Source organism: Phaethon lepturus, unplaced genomic scaffold (assembly GCF_000687285.1).
Source record: "Phaethon lepturus isolate BGI_N335 unplaced genomic scaffold, ASM68728v1 scaffold276, whole genome shotgun sequence".
Classification (NCBI taxonomy): domain Eukaryota; kingdom Metazoa; phylum Chordata; class Aves; order Phaethontiformes; family Phaethontidae; genus Phaethon; species Phaethon lepturus.
Genome location: NW_010545353.1, coordinates 9,337 through 20,084, shown reverse-complemented (window position 1 = coordinate 20,084; position 10,748 = coordinate 9,337). Strand labels below are relative to the sequence as shown.

General features: G+C 44.3%; 1 protein-coding gene across 1 annotated transcript in view; it reads left to right on the top strand.

Annotated features, from left to right (window-relative positions):
• Nucleotides 1-1,592: 1,592 nt before the first annotated feature.
• TBX15 (T-box 15) overlaps nt 1,593-10,748 on the top strand; it is a gene marked incomplete at its 5' end in the record, with an annotated part of 16,627 nt that continues 7,471 nt past the window's right edge. The window contains one exon of the mRNA XM_010288909.1: nt 1,593-1,690. Coding sequence (XP_010287211.1) covers nt 1,593-1,690 — 98 coding nt within the window. The remainder of the gene's footprint in view (nt 1,691-10,748) is intronic.

Sequence of the window (10,748 nt, the reverse complement as noted above, 5' to 3'; positions counted from 1 at the left end):
AACCTTAGTGATTCTGTGATTCTGTGACTTGCGCAGGGCTTTCTATGCCCCCTGGATACACGGTAGCGGAAGGTCCTCCCTCGGTCTTTGGGCTGGGGATCGCTTATGATCGCTGTAAAAAGGTACCATTCTCTTCCTGGCTGCGTGTGTCAAGAAGCAGATAGAGTCTGAACATGTGTGGCTTTCTCACACAGGGAGCAGAGGAAATCCTGGGGGTGGTACCGGCAGTCGAAGAGCTGCTTTTGCACAGAGCCCAGCTTAGCAGACAGGTTCACGTTCTGTGCTGCCTTGTTGTCTCCGAGCTCCACGAGCTGGCAGAGGCCACTGTATTAACCAAATAGTTTTGTTGTAATGTGCTCAGCGCTTGTGTGAGACTGCTATGCAGAGATGTCTTCTGTTTCTACTTCTAACAGCTTAGCAGCTAATAAACACCATGCAACAACCTCTCTTCTAAACCTCCTCTTAAAATACAGAGTTTGGTTTGCCAACTCCAATATATTTAAAGCATCCGAGCTTCCGGGGAGACTTTGGAAAGTTAACCGAGTGAGTGGAGGCACGTGCAGAAAGACATGAAGCAAGACAGAAGCAAAAGGCAGCTCCAGTATCAGCTCAACACTCACGAGAGGCTCTGGGGATGTTAGAGCCTTTTGCATTGAAAGGGGATACGTTCTCACATTTGACGAAGCATCTTGTTGTGTTCAGGCAGTGCGAGGGCTATAACCTACTGCTGGAAAAGAGGCAGGGGAAAGCAAGGAATGGGGAACAGAGCAATGTGCAGCCTCCACACAGGAGAACCTTTCCTGGGAAGAAACTCCAGGGGGTTGTCTTGTAAAGAACATGGGGGTCTTTCCCTGATAATATACCTATGCCCTCACTGAGCCTGTGGAGTTAGAGACTTTCAGTAGAACTAGCATTCTGTGGTGAAAACAAGAACAAATCTGAGACCCCAGCCCTTCAAGAGGACAAGTTCTCACGTGATTTTTGGCTTTTTCTCTTTGGTACTGTCTCTGCAGTGAGTAAGGGACCCAAAGCACGGATGCCACTGATCTTTTATAAAAAAACGTCTTATGCATTTCTAGTTGAAGTCTGAAACCAAGGAGATTCCCTTTTGAACAGCTTCCCATAGAACTTCAAAGCAATGTCCAGAACTAGGAGGTGGCAGGGAAAGGCAATTCACAAAATTTCTCTGATTCTGAAGGCTGAATCCCAGATGTCCCTTGTTTGCATCACAGCTTGCATCCACAAAGTGTGGAAACCCACTCTATGATAAAGCATACCTTGAGGAGCTGACGGTCATGTGCTCCCTGCAAAGCAGACAAAAAGTTTGGTATCCTTGCTAAAAAAACAAAAAAGCACTGGAAGACTGTTAGGAGCTTTTAAAATCCTGGGCTGGAGCAATTTCCTTTTACTTTAGTGGCTAGCACCTGTGCAGGAAAGCTTGCTCGCGTAAGGAATTCACAAATGCCAAGGTGACCTTTTGGTGGCCACTGGCAGCCTGTCAAGCGAGGTCAGAACCCTCTTTCCCCAGCACCGATACCCTTGCCAGCTGACTGACATTCTTCTTCTCTCCTTGTTTTATTTTCATTGCACAGGACAGGGCTGGAGGCCATTATGGAGACCTATGCCTTCTGGAGGCCCCCAGTGCGTACTCTCACCTTTGAAGACTTCACTACCATGCAGAAGCAGCAAGGTGAGCGTACAAAGGGCATGCAAAGAGCTATACAAAGAGCAGGAGGAGAGGGCGTAAGAGCAGCGATGCATTCTGCTCTGAGTCCGGCAGCTGAGAGGGCAGGTTCATGCACCTCGTTGAGCTCTTGACTGCTGTGGAAGGACACCAAGCAGAGAGGATAGATGGAAATGGTGGAGAGGCTGTGCTTTATGAGTTGCAGCACAGCTGCTTCATCGCCCTGGTGTCCCCAGTGCACATAAGAACTAGAAGGAGGAGCAGGAAGGAGTTCAGAGTTAGGAGAGCCAGATCAAGTACACAGCATGAGTTAAATGTGAAGAGAGCATAGGGAGACTGAGGAAAAGTTCCAGCATGTCAGACACATTGCTCTCCATTTACAGTTAGAGTTTGCCATTTGTGTGGTAACGTACGGGGAAGGGGCCTGTGTCCTCTGGAAGCTTTAGGACACCAGAAATGTGCCTCCCCCCAGGATCATGCTGCCTCGCTTTCAAAACCTGGTGGCCTTGCTGGAGAGAGTTTCTGTTAGTACAAGGCTGGGAAGAATTATTGCGTAGGCCAAGTGTTTTCCGCTTGTTCATGCTGTGTCTTTTCATAGCTTCTGCCCTTTACATCTCTCATTTGTTAAGTAGGGCTTTCATCTCCAGTTTCAGGCTGTGTTACTTTTTTTTTTTTCCCCCCACTGATAGGACTTCCCCATTCGCTTCATTGCAGCTATTTCTAGTTAAAAACACAGTGATCACTGGGAAGAGAGGCATCAGGGCAGCCTGGTACTTTTTTATTCCAATATAAACATAAGAAAAGAAACAATCCAAAGCTGTGTTCAAACGTGACACCTGTGAGGTCAAGCAATCGAAACCAAATGCATGCCCTGTGTAGCACATTCTCCAGCCTCTCTCATATTTGAGCTTGACATCACCCCAAAACTTTCCTCTAGATCTCAAAACCACCTGGGGGTGCCATGGTCTCCTCCAGAGGGAGGGCCACAGCAGTGGCTGCCCATTACAGGGCAGGAGAGGTTTTGCACAAGCTCAGAGACATGTGTCGAGGAGCACTTGCAGTGAGGCGTGTGGTCAGAGATGGGTTAAAACAGGGATTCAGAAACGTTTTCATCACCCACCTAAATAGAAACATAACAGCCTCTCCTCCTGGTCACGGTCGCTGGAGCAGCCTCCCTCCTCTGTCTCACCCCCTATTCGGGCTTGCACACCTCCCCTCCCATCGGTTATCGGATAACATCCTAGTGGCAAGTCCAGCTATTGCTTACGTGGTAAGGTAATATTAGGAAAGGAAAATATTTAATGTATTTTTAGCTTGTTTTGATATAGTTTGGCAGCTGAAAAGCTAGGAAGCAAGCCAGTACCCTGTGACCAACCGGCTCTGTGCAGGACCACCACCACTGCACCACAGACCACTGGGTTTAGGGCAGCCCTCGTGTCCACAGGTCGGTCTCAAAACTTAAAACTTCCTGCACAACAGTGCTCTTGAGCTTTTCATTTATCTATGCAAAACAACATCAAAATAACAAATCAGAAATATTCTCTCCATCATAGTGCTTACCTCTCCAGCAGCTGCTGTAACAAGCTGACCCTTGGTCTCAGTGATAGGTGCAAAGCCCAGGTACAAACACTTTCTATTTTAATTTATGGCTGCCAGGACAGCCCCTAAGGTCCAGCACAAATATGCTGGTCTGGAGGCCTTGGAGTTGCTGGCACAAAGAGCAAGAAATGCTGGGGTGGCTTTAAGCCACATGTGATTCTTCCCTCCAAACCTAAGATGACTAGGATGCACCGTGCCCATACCTCTTCATCTCCTTGCTTTCAAGCACATAAACTGCGTGACAGGTGAGTAAATCACTGGTGTTTAACAGCTGACTTTAGCATAAGCTATTGCACCTCAGATCCTCTGAGCCTTGGCCAGTCTTTTCATGTAAGCGACTTGCCTGGGACTCTTCTCCTCTCTCCCACCTGAAGCTTCAGTGCTCTGGGCTGCACGCTGTTCTCTCATACCCCTGCATATATATGAATTAGAAGTTTTCAGGCTATTATTTTAATAAACAGACACTTCAATTCTAGATCATGCTGTTGTCTCCAAAGCTCATTGAATTTGTGACATTTCTAAAAAAACACTTGAGGAATTGCAAGCCTCCATTTTATCCCTTGAATTGTTAGTTGGGAAACTGCACTGGGGCTACAGGAGGCTTTCGGGACTAGATGTGTTCCCTGCAGCTTAAGAGGAGTGCATACTTAATGCAGAGTGACAAGATGAGAGCAGCAAAAGTGACCACATGCCTAGGAATAAACATCACCGATGAGGAGTGAGTTATGGTTGTTCAGCCTGGTGAGGAGGGAGAGAGTACATAATGGTACTGAAATGGGATGCTGTCTGTGGTGGATGGGAAAAGAGCGATAGGCTCTAGTTATATGAAGTCTAGTGAACTGCTTGAACAGGTCCCCTGTAGGATCTGTGGAATTTGGCCTTGATTTTCTAGAGATGAGTCTCCCTTACGGTGGTAGAAAAAATGGTGCTTTCTGGGGCAGGATCTTGGGACTTCAGTTGTATAAATATGGTGCCTTTGCTGCTTTCCAGCCAGATTTTTCTGTGCTACAGATTGCTATGGATTCTTAGCTTTTATTTTGCCACTTGGTAATTTTTTAATGAAATAAAATTGTTATCTGACTTTTCAAAAGAATTTTGTCAAACAAATCCAACTGAATTATTTGGTTAAGTTAGAGATTTGACTGATAGAAATAACCGCATAGATGTGATGCAGTTTTGGAAAGCAAAATTTTTAATTTATTGCCACATATGCCAGCTTGGAAAAATTAGCATTAGCGTGTATTAAGAAAGGAGTATCTGACTGATCTCAAAGCTGATGTGATAAACGTGAAAACACCATCCCATAATGACAGACCCCGTGTTGCTCTGCAGAGATTGGTTCCAGTATTAATTTGTCCAGAACTAAATGAAACAGTGCAGTTGCTAAAAGGTACAAATCTCATAAAGACTGCAAAGCGGTCAGTAATGATGGGGACACAGGTATGAAGAGCAACAGAGATTTCTTGGTAGCCTGCATGCATTCAAACAAGGCGTGGCTTTTGGTTCAGCCAGCCACGATATCATGTGTCTAGGAACAAAACATAGAACATACATACCCACCAAGTGTGCTGGAAAGTGCTGGCACTGAGAAGAACTTGGAGTCTCTGTGGATAAGCCACTGCACATGCAAGGGGCAATGTATGTAGTACTGTGGTAAAAAGGGACGTGCCGTCTCTGGCGTAGAAAAAAAACAGTGGTAAGCAGCGCGGAGACAGTTTCCTAGCTGCAAACTGGCATTACAGTATAGTCTCCTACTGCATATATTTTTAAAGGGTGGAAAAAGATTGAAGAGGATTCAGGGAAAAAAAAAAGTAGAATGATTTGCTGGCTGGAGGAGATGCCTGAGAATGAAAGCTCAGTTTGCATAGTTAATAAAAAAGGAGATCAAGTACTAATCTTTATGGCCTATACTATCTTGCAGAGAGAAGAATACGTGGTAGCTTTGTGTCACCCATCCTTGATAGACTCTTGTGACTGTGATTTCCATGTTTTTATGACACAGCTGTGTGGAACATCCTTCATTACAGTGGCTCTGATTCTTCTACTCTAACTGAATGTCCATCCCTTTTTGTTATGAGATGGGATGTTATGGGATGTTATGAGATAAGGAGAACAGAAGTTCCCTCTCATCCACCTTCTTCATACAATTAATTTTTTTACAGGTTTTTATGTCCCTCTTCTGTGCTTCTCACAGTGAATAGCGCCAGTCATTTCTCTTCAAGTGGGAAGTTTTCCAGGTCCTTAATCATTTCTTTAAAAACAAGTCTGCACAGAGTATTCCAGATGCATCCACATGATACAATTATCTAAAGGTATTATAATTTTTTCCACATTATCCTTTCTCCCATTCAACATGCATCCTAGTGCTTTGCTCATTTGTTTGGCCCAAGCTGTATGTTGAGCAACGGCCACAGTTACACACCGAATCGATACTCAGTGTGCTGGATGCAGCTGTTTCATATGGGGATTAAATAACTTTCTAATCTACACAATGATAGGTTTCAGCTGCCACACAAACTGGAGAGCCTGATATCACGACCAGTCAGACAGATGCCTGGTGCGGCTGACCCTAGTGGTCCATGAACTTCAGGGACACGTGTTGCCATTGAAGTAAAGCACATCATCAAGTCTCTGCAGGTCTGTGACCTGAGTGGTCACCATATTCTCCTACCAAGGAGAAGAACATACCCTTTCTGTCAGTGAAACCCTCTGACCCAAATACAAAACCTCTCTTTCGAGAAGAACATACCCTTTCTGTCAGTGAAACCGTCTGACCCGAATACAAAGCCTCTCTTTTGGAGCACGCAATCTGAAAATCATTGCCACTTTACAAGGGCAAGCACCATGTTTGACACAATCACAGCCAGTTTGAAAAAAGAAAAGTCCCTTCAAAAAAAAACTTTGCAAAAAATGTTCAGAAAATGGCAGTCCAGGAGAGGCTGACCTTCTGGAGAATGATGTCATCCGCTCTGCAGTCTACTTATTACTAGGGAAAAAGGGGGCTAGGGATTATTGAATGCACATGGCAATGAGATGTGGGGAAAGCCAAGAATCTATTAAAGTCTTTAATTGGAATATATTTTCAAAATTTAGATTGAACCTCATCCAGATTCTCATTATTAAAAATATGTGGCTCAGTTTCTTGATTTTAACAGGGAACATAAAAAAAAAAAAGAGGAGGGAAAAAGAAAATAAGAGTTCCAGTAACTCTGGATTGTGTCACTTTCCAAGAGTAAAAAGAGCCACTGCTGGCTCCTATGTGATATACAGTTTCCCACAGTATATTGAGATGAGCAGATTGCTATCAGTGACTGTAAGTTTTGCCAGGACATAGAGACTGGAAAGGCACTGTGACAGTGCTAGAATAGTGTCTGACCCTTCTTATAAAAGCTGACAATTATGCAAGAAGTAAAACTGAAGGTACCATGGCAGCTCGTAAAAAGAATTGCCTCCTAAGCAGAATTTCAAGACCAATATGAGAGTCACATGATGTGGTATATTGGCAGGTTTGCAGCACACAAACTTTTACTTCACCATTAAATTACTCTTTTGGTACATGCACACCAAGTCTGCAAGAGTCAAACATCTTAGTGAGTTCTCATGGTAGCTTTCCTTTCAAATGGGGTTTCTTCACTTTAATAGGTGCCTTTGCTGAGGACTGTACCAATTGCTTTCAGTAGATTCCACCTGTTCTTCATCAACTTGAGCATCTCCATTGATCTTGCACTGGAGACCTGAGGTAGAGAGGTGACCTATTAGGGAGTCTGTAAAATCTTCATTAATGGTTGTTGAGATTAGCATCAAAATCTTGAAGTTGGTCTAAATCAGTACTGGAGGAAAAGAAGGGCGTGCTCCTCACCGGTAAGACAGCTGTTGCTATCTCTGGTAGCAGCAGGTATGCTGCTATCTCTAGAGCAGCACGCGTGTGCAAAGAGCAATTGAGAACGGCTTCTGCTGTCTTCCTCTGAGAGGGAGCATCATAACGCTGCAGTCTTGTGTCTGCAAGGGTATGGACAAAAGGCTCCCTCTCCTCTGTGTGGAAGAGGTTCAATCTGCTCATTTACTGCTGGAGAGGAACAATGTTTTGTTGTAGTAGCAATAAGCCCAGACAGACCCTAAGGCTGCATGATATATCAGCAGATGGGAGACAGATACCCTGAGCTGAGGTGTTGCTGCTTTTCCAGCTTCTCTGTCTGTAAACATTACTCTTTTTGGGCAGGTATCATCTCTGTCTTGCCAAAGTTTGCCTGTACTTCTTGTTACTCATTTCTTCTTTGGTATACTCTTCTACATGCCAGGTGTGGTGCTCAGCTGCCCTGATTGCACCCGTCTGAAAACAGTATCATGAATGCACAAATGTGTATCGGTGTCACACTTGTAAGCAGAGGGAAAACTGAGCCCTCCAGAACTTCATCTGAAGGCATCAGAGGTGCCTTGAGGCAGAAAGATAACTATTAATATCCTTTTGGCTTTATCTGAGATCCCAGATCCCCCAAATATCATCTCCCAAAAGAGCGGAGCTGCTGATGTCAAAGAAGGCTGAACAACCTATGAATACATCTGCTTGGCCACTTGCCGCCCGACGGCAGCCATCGGTTCTCTCAGCTATGCCACCAGGATAATCTGGATGCTGCTTCCCTTTTGAAATCAATTGTGGACGGTCTAGGCTATTGGCAGAGGTCAGATATCTGGATTTGGTCTCAATTATCTTCTTGATTCTTTTGACCTTGAAGAGGAGATTGGAAACAGAGCAGTTGTTGCCAGAGTTATTGGGATCAAGAGCTGGTTTCTGCTGCATACTTCAAATGGCTAGTAGATTGCCTCATCTAAATGAAGCAACAGGGAACAAACTGTTCCAGCTTCTTCTTGGTTGAGCTGCAGACAGCTTTTCTTTAGGAAAGGGGTGTTTCTGGTGCTTCAAGGTCTTATCTTTCACAATGAAAAGCTGAAATACCCTCCCAGATGTGACACAAGGTACTGAGAGTCAAAGTCTGTGCCACTCCCTGATGACCTGAAAGGAGCCTGAAGCACTCTTACTCCAGGGAGGTGTTTACCCTGAAGCCTACTTACTGAAGGCTAAATCTCTGGGTGGTGATCAGATTTCACATGAATGAATGGAGGGTGGCAATTATACTTTGAAAATGTGCACAATTTCCTCAGAGCGGCCCATTATTTTGTCAGGAGTAGAAAGTGGCATGTGCTTTGAGCTTGCCACAATACTGAGACATTTTCCCTCAGTTCAGAAATTTTGAACCACAGTACCTCTCAGGTTTTATAGTTGTTTATTGTATTTTTTAATCATTTAATATGCTGGAGCTTCCAGGGCCTATATTGGCCCAAAACAGACTCCATCAAGAATGGCAGGAGAGGTTTGCAATTCAGTTTACTTCTGTCACCACCAAAGAAATCGCCATGATTTCAGTTAATGTCAGCTGCAAAGTTGCAGCAGTTTCTGTTGTGACTTTCTGAAGGATTTGTACCGCAAGGAGTCCTTTTCTGCATCCTGTTTTCATTCAGGGGCATCTTTCATTACATGACACTCTTGTCAATGTCTGATGGTTGTAAATGTGAGGGACAGTGCATAATTATCATTAATGAGCAATTTTGTCCACTAAAGTGAGGTGCTCATCATCCTCCCGTTAGGAGGAGATTTGATCTGTCTGTACGTGAAGAAGGGAAAAGTGAGACATTTCTGTAGGATCTGATGTACAGCTCAGGAAAGTGTTGTGTATGCTGTGTTACAACTATCTGCACACAAGACAGAAAGTCATGTCCAACAGGCCTTCTCCTGAGAGAGCATGGAGTTGGTCCAAGAATACCGTATGTTTATATGAGGAACAGAAACCCTTGTACAAAAGACAGTCTGGGGGGACTGGGAAGAAAAAGTTGTCTCTGACTTTTGAGAAAGCTCTCTGGATATAGATGGGAATGGAAATCAGATGTTCTGAATTGTACTTTTTGTCCACATTAGAAAAAAGAGTTGTTTTTTACCATTAGATCTTGAAAATATTTTATCTTGGAGAATGACTAACTGTCAGGTCCTGTACTTGGGTCACAACAACCCCATGCAACGCTACAGGCTTGGGGAGGAGTGGCTGGAGAGCTGCCCAGTGGAAAAGGACCAGGGGGTGCTGGTCAACAGCCGGCTGAATATGAGCATACACTGCTGTGTGCCCAGCTGGCCAATAAGGCCAATAGCATCCTGGCTTCTATCAGAAATAGTGTGGCCAGCAGGACTAGGGAAGTGATTGTCTCCCTGTACTCAGCACTAGTGAGGCTGTACCTGGAATACTGTGCTGAGTTTTGGGCCCCTCACTATAAGAAAGACATTGAGGTGCTGGAGTGTGTTTGTGCTAGAAAGCAACGAAGCTGGTTTGTGCTAGGGCATAGATCTTATGAGGAGTGGCTGAGGGAACTGGGGTTGTTTAGCCTGAAGAAAAGGAAGCTCAGAGGAGACCTTAGCGCTCTCTACAACTACCTGAAATGAGATTGGAGTGAGGTGGGTGTCAGTCTCTTCTCCCAAGTAACAAGCGATAGGGCAAGAAGAAACAACCTCAAGTTGTACCAGGGGAGGTTTAGATTGGACATTAGGAAAAATTTCTTCACTAAAAGGGTTGTCAAGCTTTGGACCAGGCTGCCCAGGAAAGTGGACGAGTCACCATCACTGTAGGTATTTGAAAAACATGTAGACGTGGCACTTAGGGACATGGTTTAATGGTGGATTTGGCAGTGCTAGGTTAAGGGTTGGACTTGATGATCTTAAAGGTCTTTTCCAACCTAAATGATTCTATGATTGAGGTAAGTTTTATCTCTAACTTTCTGACTGCTCAGTTTGTGTTGCAGAAATCTGTAAGAGCTAAAGGGAAGTAAAGTGTTATTCTGGGTTGTTCTAGATTTACCATTAATTCCAGTGATTCTTGTAATTTGAGAATCTTATAAAAAAGACCCTTACTAACCTTAAATTTCCTTTCATTCCTTACTTTTGTACCATACAGTACATACTTTCCTCCTTATATCTATAGCTGTAACCATCTTTTTTGTACTCTATGAGATGTATATCAAAGAACTACAAAGCACTCTTAATGTTTCCCCTACCAACCCAGAAACTTGGCATGTGGTAGATTTTGGGTCTCATTTGGGCCTTTTAAAGATTTTACCAGCGGACTCATAATTTGATAATTGGCCAAGGGCTCTAGAGAGAAAATAGGCAGCTACACTCTGTGAAGACAGAAACGGCTCTCATTCCCATGAAAGAGGGAAGTTTTCATTCCTAGAAAGGGGGAAAGAATGAAGAAAGAGTCCAGCACGTCACAGACCATGTGTCCCTGCCGTTGCTTGGTGAGAGGATGAGGGAGAGGCATCAAAGCTGTTTCACTTTCCAGAGTGGTGAAGAAGGAACTCAGAGGGGTAGTGGTGGTGCAAGAAGGATATGATGATGAATCTCTCAGTCCTTCTGAAGGCTGTA